General features: G+C 48.1%; 1 protein-coding gene across 1 annotated transcript in view; it reads left to right on the top strand.

The window, feature by feature from the left end:
- ITGA9 (integrin subunit alpha 9) overlaps nt 1–15,648 on the top strand; it is a 326,387-nt gene that overhangs the window by 47,960 nt on the left and 262,779 nt on the right. The window contains exons 6-11 of the mRNA XM_032861219.1: nt 668–797; nt 3,079–3,164; nt 5,107–5,175; nt 9,746–9,883; nt 12,651–12,756; nt 13,965–14,059. Coding sequence (XP_032717110.1) covers nt 668–797; nt 3,079–3,164; nt 5,107–5,175; nt 9,746–9,883; nt 12,651–12,756; nt 13,965–14,059 — 624 coding nt within the window. The remainder of the gene's footprint in view (nt 1–667; nt 798–3,078; nt 3,165–5,106; nt 5,176–9,745; nt 9,884–12,650; nt 12,757–13,964; nt 14,060–15,648) is intronic.

Below are 15,648 nucleotides of genomic sequence, written 5' to 3'. Positions count from 1 at the left end.
CCCTCTGGGTCTGTTTTTAATAGCAGTCCTGTCTTTTGCTGTCCTGGGTCTCTTTCCTTCCCTCGGTGTGCCTCTTTGCTCTCTTGATTTTGTTGTGGGTTTGCAGTGGGCCACAGTGGCCACAAAAGCAAGCTGTACAGTCATTCCTGAGAAGAGCATCCTGAGTGAGGGCCCTGGGGAGAGGGATTTCCTTGGAGTGTCAGTGCATGGTTTTTTGCAAAGATGCTTCTGGTTATTGTTTTCTCTATGCTCTGTATGGGGCAGGTGGGTTTGGGGTCCAGGCTGGGTGAGGCGGTGGCGTCTTTTCGTGAGCACTGTTTCCTGGAATTCTCTGATTCAGGACAATGCGCAATATTTGTCATTTACTTATTTGATCCTGTTGTGGAGATGAAGTATGCGTGAGCTTATCCGTGGGTAGTATAGGGACCTGGTATGTTCTTCATTCTTGCTCAGTTATCCTTGTCTTTACTCCTGATGACCCCGTGTGTATGATGGATTCCATAACACCAGGGAATCTGGCGATGGAGTTTTCATTACCCAGCCAAAGAAAGTCCTTGGTGTGAGGCATCTTTGAGTTGTTGGCCATGGCCGTGGTTCTCATTATACCACCTGCTCCCCTCTTCAGCTTCCGTCCCTGTTTATTTACTTTTGGGTTTCTCTTTGGTAGGAGCTGGTGGTGATGGGCGCCCCAGGGTCATTTTATTGGGCCGGGACAGTCAAAGTGCTGAACCTTACGGACAACACCTATTTCAAACTGAATGATGAAGCCATTATGAACAGGCGGTACACTTACCTGGGTGAGTAGCTCAGGGATGGGACAGGTAAGAAGGGGACACGGGAGCGATTCTCACATGGCTCACACACGGTTCATTTACTGGTGGAAAGTAGAGTTGTTGGCTTTCACATCCATTGTTCTAGTTAGGTACACTCTTAGCCGGGGCACCTTACATGGAGCCTCACACCCAGTGGGTAGAGAACAAAGTAGGGGGTCTGAATTAAAACTGATTTAATTACAGAGCTGACAGTTGAATGTCCAAGGAAGCAAAATTTTTTCTTACTTGAGCAATTACTTAAGTTCAGATACAAAATGAGTGCAGTAGAATCCTTGTTTTCCATGGTATTTCTTTGGCTGTGGCCTCTCCTAGTCACACCAGTTGCAAATAGAAATAGTAAGAACCAGGAAAGCCTGGGTGGCCCAGTCAGTTGGGTGTCTGCTTTGGGCTCAGGTCATGATTGGGCTCAGGGTCTTGGGGTAGAGCCCCGCACTGGGCTCCCTGCTCTGTGGGGGCCTGCTTCTCCCTCCCTCCCCCATTCCCCCAGCTTCTGCTGTCTCTTGCTATCAAATAAAATCTTTGAAAGAAAAAAAAAGAAATAATAAGAAAGAAATTAACATAACGGATGGCAGCATAATGCTGAAGGTTAGTCACAGGCTCAGAGATATTTCTCTTATTTTCTCAATTCTTTCAACCTTCTAGAAAGAAAATAGATAGAATTTAACAGCCACCAGGCAAGCTTTATATTGCACTATTGAGGGACAGAGATAGGCTGTCTTGGCTTGTGATCCTGAAGAGTTTGTGTGGCTCTCTTCCTTAGGTCATGTCTTAAGTGCTATCATTCTGGATGCTGCTACTTTTCATTCCTGAAACAACCTTATGAGGCAACTATCATTACCCATGAAGTACATAACTTGCCAAGCTTATGTGGCTTGTAAATAGCAAAGTGGGGGCTTAAACTTGTGGTTTCTGAGCCCAGAGTCTCAAAGAGTGTTGCTGGGTGTGGCGTTGGGGTCCAGGATAGATCTTTGAACTTGAGGGGCCGGTGGCTTCTCCCTGTGTATACCAGAGACCCTTATTGCTACAGGGCTTTCAAGGTCACCTAAGGCTTTGATATCACACATAATGCACTTTGGTAATGGGTCAGGCCACAGGGTCAATAAGAATTGATCACAATATGGTGTCATCACCAAATCCAGACAGCTTGTGATCACAGCACCAGGGTTTGAAGGTAAAGACAAGGTTTGGGGGAATATATGGCCATCCATAAAGTCTCTGCTGGCCAAGGAAGAACTTTCAGCCAGCCCATGAGGCTCTCAAGAAGCAGGAGACATTTGGACTAAGCTCAGACAACTTTTACCTTTGTTTCTAGATTCCTTTTACATCCAGATTCTTTTCTCATCCATACCCATCCCCCTATTGTCAGTTTTGTTCTGCCTTCTCTTAGGAGAGAAGATGGCACAGTGGTTAACAGCAGAGGCTGTGGAGATGCACAGATTGGATCTGAACTTTGATGGGTTATCTGGAGGATGTGACTTAACCATCCTTAGTCTCAGTTCCTACATCTGTGAAATGGAAGAAATAATCATACCTTCCTTATAGAAATGTGCACTTGAAATTTGCTGGCATCCAAAGACATGCACGGGAATGTTCCCAACTGCTTTATTCATAGGAAAGCAGGAATATCTGGGAACAACCCAGATGCCTAGCAGTAGAATAAAGATGTTCTGATCTCTTTATACAGTAGACCATTGCTCCACAATAAAAGGAAATGGACGCTCTTATATTCCACATGGATGAATGTCGCAGGTGCTACGTTGAGTGGAGTTCTAGAACAGGTCAACGAAACATATAGTGATAGAAACAGAATAGTGGCTTCCCGTAGGAAGCATTGACTTGAACAGGCAGGAGGGAGCCTTCTCGTTTGGGTTCTGTACTTATATGGCTGTGTGCCTGTGGACACCTCCACGGGTTCTACCCTTCAGATATATGCATGTGACCATATGAAAATTATATCTCAGAAAAAAAAAGATGTGAAGTATTTAGCACAGTACCCGTATTAAACTACCTCTGAAAGCACTCTTTCCTGCCCTGGTGTTTTTGTGACCCTGACTTTTTATGAGATGAGCCGGTTCAGCAGGAGAAGACTAACAGATGCAATTTGTTCCCTTGGAGGTTACGTTCCAAGAATAGCTGGGTCGTAATTGTCCAGGCAAGGGATGCTTGAGAAGCCTTTTCCTCAGATCAGTCTTTTTCTTCCTTGCCCTGGCTCATCCTCTCCTCCATTAATGCCCATCCCTCACAGGCTATGCAGTGACGGCCGGCTCCTTCTCTCGCCCGTCCACCACTGATGTCGTAGGAGGTGCCCCCCAGGACGAAGGCATCGGGAAGGTGAGGAGAGAAATCTGTGGAAAGCACGGGGTCAGACACAGGGCGAGTGTGCTGCCCCTGGTGTAGAGGCTTGCCACTGATTGATCTGAACATTCTCCTGGGTGGCTGGCAGGTAAATGACGAAGTAATGAGGAGTCTCCCATCAACCTCCTTTCAACAGCTTTTGAGAGAACATTGAAAGCTTAATCAGAGAGTGAATGCTACTCCTAGACCTCTCCAATCTTTGCACGTTGTCATCTCAGCTGTGTTCAACAGCTGACTGTGTGTGTGAGCTTATTAAGACTGACCCTTGGCATCATGGCGACCTCTGAAGAAATGGTGTCCAGCACTGTCCAGCTTTAAGTTCTCCACTCTGCCAAGCCCTTCCCAATTTTGACTTTGACTTAATAGAGCCAAGTCTCATGTATTTTTGGGATGTTATTTTTCTATCTTGGGACCTAGAGTGTCAGATTTATTTCCCCAGTGATTTAGAGCCAAGACTGGTTCAGTCCAAAGACTGAACAGGGGATATGTGGGTCAGTTTTCCTAAAGGATCTGCCCAGGCTGTAGGAAATACCCCATGGATCTAGGGCTGTCTGTCTGGTCCCTTTAGGAATTGTGGCCTCTGTGGGGCTGAGAGTATGAAGAGCTATGTTTTCTGATTCTTTAGCTGCAGGGTATGGGAAATCTAGATTGGGTAGGTCTGTGTGAGTCAGGAACCTGCATTTTTAACTCCATACGGTCTCTAATAGAAAAATCTGAACTAGGGAGTGATCTTTGGACCCGAGCCCAAGGAGTGGACTTAACATAGTGTATAGTGTATGGCCATATCTCCAGGGGCTCAGAGAGTAGGGTCTGGATTTTAGAGAGGCCCAGATGGGACAAGACTACTCTTCACTGGAGCCTTGAGTCAGCATGTCTGTCTGGTCAGCTGACTGGTACATCCTGAGGATCGTTTACCTGAATCCTCCCAGGCAGGAGTTAGGAGCCTCAGCTCTCGTTTCTGGAACTTGTGCCTCCCTCCCTTCTAACACGGTTGCTAGTGAGAAAGGATCTCGGGGAATGAAACCAGTTAAAGACACAGGCCACTGAACCGGGGGAGGCCAGCCAATGAACTCTGATAAAGTCAGGAAAGAGGTGGGTCCTGCAGGGTCACGTGAATTCCTCTACATGGTGGAGGGAAGAAGCACTGAGAGCCGTCCCCACGCTGATAATGTGATCCAGGAAAGATGCTGTGTGCGTGTGACCCGGCTTCTCTGCAGCGTTGGTAACAGAGCCTGCCTTCTGGCTCACGGCCATGCAGGGGTCTCTGTGCTTCCTTCTCTCCCAGCTACACAGACTGGGTCTGACTGCATCATGTTCCCTGCAGATGCTTGTGATTGTTTTAAGATAGGTCTAAGGCTGAGAACAGTATTTATAACTGGCAAAACCAGACAGAATCCTGGATTCAGCTAACAATGAAGAACCTGAAAACACTTCTTTTGGTCGGATCATGGGAGAGGTGCTGGGAAGACGGGTCGTAGTTGATGAAGTTGGTGACTGTCCAATTCCCGGGGGCCCTAGACTAGACCTCTGGCCTGCAGGATTGTTCATTTCTGGTGTCAGGGCCCAAACACATTCTCACTAGGGTGGTGGCTTCTTACCCCGCAGGATGGTCCCCTACCCTGGTTCTCATGGGATGCTGTTCCTGTAAGATGCATCTTGGAAAAGAACTTCTGTAGTCCTGTCATTTGGCAGGTTCTGCATCAAGGGTCCTCTTTGGGGTAGAGAGGCATGGTGCCTCCGGATGGAAGGACACTCTTTTTTGCAGAGTTGGTGAAGTGCGGGGAACTTCATCAGCCAGCTCACAAGCACCTGCCGTATGCCTGATTGGCCTTAATTTAAGTAGGAGTCTCAGGAGGATGCTGGTCAATATCTTTGGTCATGGCTTCTATCTTAACTAGATTTTTTTTTTATTCCATAGGTTTATATTTTTAGAGCTGATCGAAGATCGGGTACCTTAATTAAGATATTCCAGGCATCAGGTAAAAAGGTGAGATTCTGGGTACTGGTGTTCTTCTTTTTGCTTGCCAGATGTCATCCTGCGGGAATCAGTTCACTTTTTAGAAAATGGATGTAGAGGCCCTATCCGTGCCCTAGGTTTGTATGGCAGCCCCACAAGCAGTTGGCTTAACCCCCTCAGCACTGTGGAGCCTGCGGATTGTGGAATTCAGGCTCGTCGTAGGACTCAGGCAGCAAGATGAGCTTGGGCATGACCAAGTTTCATCACAGTTCAAAAAGGATTTCCATAGTTCAGATAGTCGTCAGAATTATGACTGGCTGTATGTCTGCCTTTTCCTACCTCTCTGACCTTCCATCTGCCTCTCTCTTATACATACAGCCCAGAAAGATCACACGCGGTTAAGTAGGGTGGCAAACCCATGAAATCTAATTGAGTAGGCGTGTAGGCAAACGGCTCTCACTCTTCCGGCGTCTCAGGCCCAGTGGTGCCCCCCCTCCTCTCATCCTGAGCCCCCCACCACCATTGCCACAGGGCCTGTTGTCACACAAAGTAAACCAAACACAAGTCACTTGGCTCCCTTGAGAACCTTGAAATAGAAATAGCTTGGGAAGGCTGCCTTGGAATTCGTCCTGGGCAAGGTTTGTCTGGGTGTGTTCCCTTGTCTTCGTCCTGGCCCTGATCCTCTCTTGATTTCCTGCACGTTTCCATGAATGCTGCACCCACAGTCTGAGATGAAGGCAGGTAGAGAGTCCCTGGATTAATAAGGCACGTTTTTTCATGGGCTTGTTCGTCCTGCCCACCTTAGCATGGCTCAGACCAGCAGGATCATTTAGGGAGATTAGCTGCTCCCAGAGGACACACCTTTAGGCGGGGAGGCCAGCGGGCGATTTGGAGTCTTGCCTTCGTGTGGAGGCCTTACTGAGCTCTGGGAAGAAGCACAGGACTCTGGGACTTGGGAGGGAGATTTCAGGAGACAGGAGAAGGTGGAAGATGGTTTTACCCACCACCACCCTAGGAAAAGGGGGAGAGACGATTGTTTCCTTTGTGGGCCTTGTGGCCACTTGCCGTGCCCCAGCCCAGTTCAGGTTCTGCTGTGGGTTAGACCTGCTCTGCACAAGCCTGGCACCATGACACACTGTTCTGATGGTAAATATTCTCATTTCCCCAAATCCCACTCAGAAGTAGAATTTTTTTTTTCAGTTTTAACAGCCTTAATGTGTGTACTTAGTAGAGAATTGTCATAATCTTTTCAATTAAAAAAAATGTATCACCAAAAAAAAAAAAATAATAAATGCATCACCAAATCAGATTTGTGAAGTTTCCCTGAGAACAGCTCTGCATTCCCCTGCATTCCCCTGGGATCCACACTGGCCTGTGTTATTTTAACATTTCCAAAACCCCCAAAGCAACCACACTGGAAAAGACTGTGAGCAGTTCTGCAATAAAGGTTTTCTAAGCACCCCTGACGGTTAGACGAGAAAGGACTTGGTGCCATTTGTGTTAGAGCCCCAGAGCAAGGAGGGTGGAAATGCCTCCAAACCTAACATTTAGGTCTTTCTTAAAATAAATAAAGGGGTGTCTACGATGGGAAACCTGGACCCCCAAACCCACCCCTTCAAGCGTACCTGGGCTTGACAGCATAAAATGAAAGGAATCTCCCCCCACCCAGCTTTTCTGAGATGTAATTGACGTAAGCATTCGGTGACCTTAAGGTGTTCAACGTGACGACTTGGCCCATGGATATATGGTGGAATCACGGGGAGGTTAGTTATGACCTCCATCACCTCACGTAACTGCGTTTTAAGGATTCTAAAGTGACGTGCCGAGCAGGAGCACACCTGTCACCCAGTCTTCAGAGTGTCTTCACCTTCATTTCCACCTGCAGCCTCTGTTCTCCCCACCCCCTGCTGCCCGCGCCGGGGGCAGGCCCAGTTAATGCTGGTCATCTCGGTGCACTTATCAGCCTATAATTGTGCCGTCTCCTTCTCAAAAACCTCCCAGTGCGGGTGACAACTTACACAGCCACCCACCTGTGACTGGTCGCAGTCAGGTTTGGGGTGACAGACTGAAGAGTGGGCAGTGGGGGAGGTAAATATTTGAGAAACCACTTGTGCACACTTTGTGAGGACTTCATGTCATGGAGTCCCAGGACAGACTGTCTTGTGTGTCTGCTTGAATGGCCTCGTGAGGTGTTGGGGCTCCCTGGGAAGGGACGGGAGGGCCAGGTGTCTAAACCACCAGCTCCGTGGCCACTTGTCCTCACTTTGTACCGTCCTAGAGTCATTCTTCCTTGTGCCACTCACTCTTGCCCTCCTGTGTCTCTGGCTTCTGGCTTTACCCCCATCATCACCGCTCTGAGTTTGAAAAAGACCATTACTTTCTATATACATCTTATTCTGCTTTTTGCAAGAAGAAATGAAAAATTCTAGTATCTCTGACTTCTCCATTATTCAAAGGGAAAGGACTTGACCCGAGGCTTTCAAAGGATGTCTGTAGCTTTACCCCTGTGTCTGGACCCACACACATGGTGGGGAGGGTTCTGACTCCGTTGACCACTGGTCCACTTCTGCTTTTGTTTGGCCCGAATTTGGTCAGATAGTACTGTCTCCTGGCCTTGCCATATGAAAAATAAAACAACAAAACCCTAAAGTTCCAGTTTTTAGCGGTTGACATCCTTCATATAGTACATCCGAGAAGTCAACAGTATGTGCCCAATCCAGATGTTAATATAGACACATGAACCTGCATTTCCAGGTGAGAGAACTGATCAAAGAACCCCCTCCCCTGCCAACACACACAGCATGTCATTGCCACATATAGGAGTTTTATTGCGTTAACGGAGGTATCTTAAAGGTTCGTATGTCAAAACTTAGATAAGAAACTTCACGTTCAGGGATTTCTGATTGAACACTGATGAAGATGCCAAGTTAAATAGCCCATTGGAATGAAACAAACAGTTCCCCTGGGGCAGAGCCAGAGAGAACACCAGCAGCCTTGGTCCTCTGGGCTCTGTGAGGGTCTTACCAGTTTGTTTGTTTTACTGAAGTCTGGATATATTGACAAGGCCGCTGAATTAGTGACTGGTGGCATGGTCTCTGCTGGGAATCCCAGCGTTGCCCACACACTTCTCCTTTGGGAGTGGGTGTTGGCAGGGCGGGGTGCACTGAGCACAAGCAGTGTGTGACTGGGGAGGGGCTCCTGTCCCCGGGTTCACTGCAGGAAATGGACCGGAGTGCCCTCCACCGCTCTCACACTCCCCAGGGCGGCAGCCAACAAACACCAGCTCCGAAAGAAAACGCTTGTTCCCGTCAGCAGAACCAGAGCCCTTTTATCTGAAAACATTTATTTTAAAAGAATGGCCTTTTTTTTTTTTTTTCTTTCCAACAGAGGTTGCAAACTGGCAGCCTTTGGAAAGGATGCAGCCTGTAAAACTTTTTGTTTGGCCTGCCTGCTATGTTTATTTCTTCTTTTTTTTATGAACGAGTTGTCCGCATTTTAGAATGAGACCCCTCAAATAAAATTTTGGATTTTGGGCTTCTCTTGAAAAACGGGAAGGTTGGTCTTCTCTGGGTCGGCCTCCCCACAGTAGCAGTTGACTTCAGGAGCTGACTCTGTGGGCCCCAGGTGGCCACAGTCCCTACCACGCCCTATTGCCTGTTAGACCCTGAAGCCAAGCATCGCTTGCCACCCGGAGCATACTTGCAGTGTTACTTGTTTTTTCTTATACCTGTTCTATCACCTGCCTGGATCCCATTGGCGTTTGAGTTTGAGACCCCTGACTTAACGATAATAAGCACTGGATTAAGCTCTGATTCAAGAAGAGCCAGTGGAACCTGGCCGTGTTCCCGCATCCATTACATAGTCTTAGGGGTCGTACCCTTCCCTGTCACTTGAGTTCATGCCTTCCTGGTTGGCTTTAGCTCTGTGCAGGCCTGGGAAAGGGTAATCTATTTCCCCATGTAGCATTTCTTTTTTCTTTTCTTTCTTTTTCTTTTTTTCTTAACTTACCGAAAGGGATATCATTGTTTTATTTATTTTTTCAATTATTTTTTATTAAGTTAGTCCCCATACAGTACATCATTAGTTTTTGAGGCAGTGTTCCATGATTCATTGTTTGCATATGACACCCAGAGCTTCGTGCAATACCTTCCCTCCTTAGTACCCATCACTGAGCCACTCCATCCCCCAACCCTTTTCAAGCTTGCCTTGCGTTAATGAAATTTCATGTTCCTCCTTGGTTAGCCCTGTCAAATATCTGTTATAGGAGGTACGCTTACTATGCTTGTAACCTGTTTTGTAACCTCAGCTTGCATCTTTAAAAACCATGTCTTATTCTCCTGGATCGGTCCACTTGTTTTCCCCCGGGAGGGCTCCAAGGCGGGAGCCTCTGAGCCAGTGAGTTTCGGTCTCAGGAGGACTGGGGTCCAGCGCCGCTGCTGGGAGTCAGGGATTTCACTTCTGGCTCATGGGACAGCATAGCCATCGCAGTGCTGAGGGGCTTGGGGGCAAGAGTGTGTTAAGCTGTGGGCTAGAGGCAAGCGAGGGCCTCCTGTGTGAGGGCATGCACTGAACGCTTTGTTGCAACTCGACTTGGTTGCAGATGGGCTCTTACTTCGGCTCCTCCTTATGCGCAGTTGACCTGAATGCAGACGGCCTCTCTGACCTGCTGGTGGGGGCCCCCATGTTCTCTGAGATCAGGGATGAGGGGCAGGTCACCGTCTACATCAACAGAGGAAATGTGAGTACACTGCTGGGCACCAGGTGGATGGGTGTGGGAGAGGGACATCTGTCCAGTGAGGAGTGATGGAGCAACTCCACTCTGGGCCATGCCTTGGGCCCCATTACCTGGAGGAAGTGAAAAGACGTGCTTCCTACCTTCTGAAAGCTCAACATGCCATTAATGGAAAGCCGGACACAGTGTTACCACTGCAGACATACAGGGATTGAGAAAAATCACAACGTCATTTGTTTGATTTTGAGTGTTTATTCTGTACCTGAAACTCTTCCTCCTGCTTTCTAGAAATGATTTCCATGTAATGTGCACATAGTATCAGGGGCCCCCATTTTTCAGATTAAAAATGATGCCTGTGGCACACAGCTAGAAGCAGTGGGCTAGAATTTGAACTCAGGCCAGCTGGCTCTCTGGGAATCATGCTGCTTCCCCGGAAGTATATACACATGAGCCAGGGGCTCCTGGAGGGTGCAGTGGCTGGGCAGAATCTTGAAGGAGTAGGAGCTAGGCAGATGGAAAGAGCTGGGCTGGGAGCTGGGCAAGCAGGTTGAGGACTGGGGCAGCAGGACCACTTAAGTTCTGGGGTTGGGCCAGTGCAGTGGCTAAGGGCTGTGATCATGATGTTCCTTAGCCTGCAGAACCATGAAAGGGGTGTGATGACATTAGAAAGATGCCTCTGGCCCTCTGCAGCTGAGTTGTGGGCTAGGGGATGGGGACAGGGAGGGGAGAGGAAGAAATGCCCCAGTGGAGGCGGGAGACCAATGAGAAAGCAGAATCTTTTCAGCATCTAGAATTAAGAGTGTCCAACAAGAGAGTTAAATTCATCAATTTTGTTACCAAACATGAGAAAATGCTTGTAAAGTAATCAGTGAAAAGTGGGATAAGATCTTCCTATACAAAGAACTTTTAAAAAATATACAAACCACATAGAGAATGTTCATAATAGATCCTTGTGGGTGGTAAGGCTTGGGTAGGTTTTTAGTTTTATCTTTATCCAAAGAGCAAGAATGTAATACTTTCATAGAAAAAAAAAATCCTTTTAAGCAGTGAAGAAGATGCTAGTTATCCTAGTTGGATGACTCATCCAGTTGGAGGGGCAGCAGTGTTTGACTCTAGGTGGGCAGCTGTCACGAAGAAAGGAAGCCATCTGAATAGGGGCCAGGGAACGTTAGAGCCTTGGGCTTTCTTAGATGCTTAAAAACACTTTGAGAAAATGGATCTAAAACCTGGGAACAAATGTACTTCCTGGGACCTGTTGAGTAACACTTGACACTTACACCCCCATTGCCATTCCAGGAAAAGGGACAGGCAGGTGTGGGGAGAAAAGAGGTGGTCATTATGGAGATGAGAACAGCAACATTTGGTGGCTGCCAGCTACTCTATTTGTAGGAGTATGAAGTACTCGTGTAGGTATGAACTTGTCAGGCAGTAAGGAGACCAGCGTAATAGCTTGTCAGTGTGTTTGAATCACGGTGTGGAATCTTGGAGCTGGAAAACTCCCCCAGACACATGGCGCCCATACCGTCCAACCCCCAACCAATGTAGCTTCATGCCATGTGGCTACCCTTAGTACCAGGGCATGGTATCTGTTGAGCCTCCTCCTGTCTGATGAATGATCATGAAGCAGTGCAGAGGATTGGGAAAATGATGACTTTGGATAGATGGACTTGGACCTTGCTTTTTCCACTTATTAGCCTGTGCCATGTGGACAAATAGCCTAAAATTAGTGGCTCAGTTTCCTCATCTGTAAAGTGGGTAGAATCCTAAGGTCCCATCTAAAGCCAGACACTTCCTGGGGTGGCTTGTGGGTGTGTAGTGGGTTCAGAATACCTCTACACTGGGTCAGGCTTTGACTTTCTTCTGCCTCAGAATCTCAGATTGTATTTTAATACTCTGATACCAACATGTTAGTGATTTGGGGTAGAGTGGATATCCTTAGATGGCTTTTACTGCCACCATACACCCTTGACCCCCTCCCTCTCTTGGGTGGTGTTTGCTCAAGAAATCCAAATCTGGGGGCGCCTGGGTGGCTCAGTAGGTTAAAGCCTCTGCCTTTAGCTCAGGTCATGATCCCAGGGTCCTGGGATCGAGCCCTGCATTGGGCTCTCTGCTTGGCAGGAAGCCTGCTTCACTCTCTCTCTCTGCCTGCCTCTCTGCCTACTTGTGATCTCTCTCTGTCAAATAAATAAATAAAATCTTAAAAAAAAAAAAAAAAGAAATCCAAATCTGAGCCACACGATAATGGGCACAGTTGTATGCGTCCCCACCCATTTCCTCGCCAAGAACTCTATTGGGTGTTGGGTTTTCTGAACGATGATTCTGTCACGATTACTGATCACATGCACCTTGCAAAGCAGCTTTGTAAGCTTGTACTACAAGGGATAGGAGAGAAGAAAATAGAAATATGCATGCCCACGTAAAACAACTTTTGGAACAAAGGGTAAGGGCAGCTGAGAGGATTTCGTGGCAACAGGTTTGTGGGTAGGGAGGTTTGTGGAGCGTCAGGACAAAGGGGAGATGGAGTCCTTGGCCAACATGAGAATCCTCTTCCCTCTAAAAGGCATCTCAGGCTGTGGGAGACCCTCCTGCTGCACAGGTGAAAGGGACTCATTTTGCCACCAGGAGAGAGAAGCTTGGGTGCCCGTGATGCTGCCCAGGTGTTTCCTGTCGATGGGTGTGCTCCAGTGGTGTTTGGAGCTTTGGTTGTATTGGGGTTTTTTTTTGGTTCTGGTTTTGTTTTGTTTTCCATTTTTTCCTCCGTCCTGTTTGCCAGGGAGCCCTGGAGGAGCAGCTGGCCCTGAGTGGCGATGGCGCCTACAACGCACACTTTGGGGAGAGCATTGCCAGCCTAGGCGACCTTGATGATGACGGGTTCCCAGGTCAGTGAGCTCGTACCTGCACTCTGCCTTCGCCCTGGCATGAGGTGCTACTGGATCTGCCTGCCCCCTTGGAAGTCCCCTGCAGGGAGGGGTGCCCTTCGAGAAGATGTTCTCCATGCAGACACTCAGGGCTGGGCTCTGAGCCTGCTGCGCTTCTGCTTCCATGTGGTACCTTCTCAGCAGCCTCAAGTTCTTGGCTGTGTGTTGGCCGTGTGAGGGGTCCTAGGGCTGGGCCACGGGGGCTTCTTGCTGCAGACATGTTTGGCCTGGCTTCCTCCTGCCACCAGTCCCTGTGTCTCAGACTCTAAGGGTCTGCTGCGTTATTAGTACATGAGTGTGGAGGGACTCAGACATTCTCAGCCCCAAGAGTGACAGCAAGGGGATGGACTTGGATATGTCTCTGCCAAGAGGGTGGGGCTATGTGTACCTGATGTCAAGATCTGTCCGGACTGCAGATTCCTTCACAGTGTCTTGGCCTCTCTTTCTGGTCTGTTCAGTGTTGTCTCCGCTTATTGTATACACGGGACATAGAAGTCAGGACCTGTGGGACCCACGTCACTAGGGGGACAGCTGAGGTGGGGGACAGGCTGGGGGGCAGCTCTTGCCTCAGACCAGACATTCAGGCTCCTTTGATACCCTCACAACCCTGACTAGAGAGGATCCCGGCTTGAGGTCATGTGAGCATGGGTCCCGCACCCTTGACCTCACTTCTGCAAACACATGACTTTTGTTAGAAGCAAAGGGAAGAAAGGAAGATCTCGGCTTTGTTCCAGGGGCTGTCAGTTTGTGAGGGTAACCATATTTTTGGGGGAAGCGAATGCCATTTTTTATAAGTCCCTTCTCCGGGAATGAATTGACTTTCTCAGTTATGCAATAACCATAGTTTATGGAATTCCCCTGACAGAAATTTGGGTGGGTGGTTTACATTTGCATTTCTCTTATTGGATGGGTCAATGGTTTTTTTTCTGTGAGGATGAGGTAGGAACTTTTTTGAAACTAAACCCTTCTAAGCTTCAATAATTTCCTTTCTACCGCCCCCCCCTTGCTTTTCTTCCCTGCAAAGAGATTGTATGTCTAGCTTAATGTCTGGACAGCCTACAACCAAGAAATTTCTGATATGGAGGGACCCAAATGATGGCAGGAATTAGGAAAACTCCTTATATTACTCCATATGGCTTTCTAACCCACAGCTGTTTTTCTCCCCTCAGATGTGGCCATTGGCGCACCCAAGGAGGACGACTTCTCCGGGGCCGTCTATATCTATCATGGTGATGTTGGTGGGATCGTCTCTCAGTACTCAATGGTAATTGCTGTGAGAATGATGTGGTAACTGTCCATACATTCATCTGACAAATACGTAGGGAAACTTTAGTCTATACCACACCCTGGGGTACAGAGGAGAACACAACATGGTTTCTCCTGTCAACTTTCCCGCCCTCCAGTGAAAGACAGCGACCATTGGTATTGATTATTAAGTACAAAAACATGTTCAGAAACTCCTGAGTGTGCTCTCCGTCAGGGAGGCCTTCTGCCCGTGAAAGATGATATCCACACCCTGACCCACATTAGGAGTTATTTCTTGAAGAAGAAGAGTTTTTCCTTTAGTTACTCCTTTGTCAATCATCAGTGCTAGCCAAAGGAATATGTTGTAAAATGTCACTTAGAGAGACAACGGTCCACGGAGGAGGGGTTTAAAAGCTGTCACAGGGCTGATTGGTATAAGTGGTATTGGTGTGAGGAGCTGTCAAAGCTCTGGCCTTGAGCCCCAGACTTGGGAACGTGGAAGTGGTGGGTTCTGTTTTTGCCATATCAGCGTGGTGTTCAATCTTGCTGATGGTATCAGGCCCAGCCCCTGGGAAAAAAGGAAGTCACTCTCTTGACAGAAGCATCGTCAGGATATTTGGGGATGTTTCTGTCTGGAGTGGCACAGGCCTGTGTCACTCTCCCAGTGAGTGGGTCAGTGGGAGAAAGGGACTGAGCACAAGTGGAGAAACTTCCAGTTAGCAAATATCGATCTGCCGAGTGCTTCTTATGTGCTTACCACTTCCTACTCATGCTTGTACTTCTCATCACAAAGCAGCTGGCCTCCTGTCTCAATTGTCTCTAAGGAAACAAAACTTCCAACTGAGTCGCGTTCTTGCAAAAGGTTCCGAAAGTGTTCTATAAAGCAAGGTATTAGGAAAGTGTCCAAACCTGTTCATGTGTTGAAGTCTCTAGGTAAGAAAGAGACTTTACAAGTGGGTTTTAAGAGCCAGTCCATAAACAGGACTTCAGTCAATGCATTCATAATTGTTCTTCTTGCAGCAGATAAAAATGAGCTGATTAGAGGCTGAGGGTTGGTTTGTTGCCAGCTTCCTGCACCCTCTCTGCTGGGGCCAGCCCAGCTCAGTGATTCCCACGCGAGTCAGAGGGTAGAGAGGGGGCACCAGTCCGCTCTCTTCTTTAGTCCTTGTCCTAGTCCTATGAGATGGTGCCTTTACTGTCCACCTGTCTTCCTGAGGTGCCTCCAGCCCAGGTGACTTCACTTGCCCAAGGTCTCTGGCTAGTAAGTGGCAGTATGGCTATCCTGAAACTTGACGCCCAGCCAAGTTTACTTACTGTCCGTTACTGTCCCCACACTGGAGGAGGGAACACTCAGGGAAGCTCACCTGGGAAATGTAGAAATGTGGAAACTTATCCTGCTCCGATGCACACATACTCCAAGGGGCCTGGTCTACTCAGACCATCCTCTTCTCATTAGAAATGAATAACGGGGACAGGGAGCTCTTAGGTGACTCAGCCGATATGGCAGGAGGAAGAGGGCTTTGGGCACAGGTCGGGGGCCACATCCGTGTTAGGGGGGCGTCTGTGGTCTGAGTTAGGGACCCTCTTCACGACATGACAAGCGGGAAG

The sequence above is a fragment of the Lontra canadensis genome, unplaced genomic scaffold (assembly GCF_010015895.1).
Source record: "Lontra canadensis isolate GAN:19392208 unplaced genomic scaffold, GSC_riverotter_1.0 scaffold20, whole genome shotgun sequence".
Classification (NCBI taxonomy): domain Eukaryota; kingdom Metazoa; phylum Chordata; class Mammalia; order Carnivora; family Mustelidae; genus Lontra; species Lontra canadensis.
This window is presented reverse-complemented; position numbering and strand designations above follow the sequence as displayed.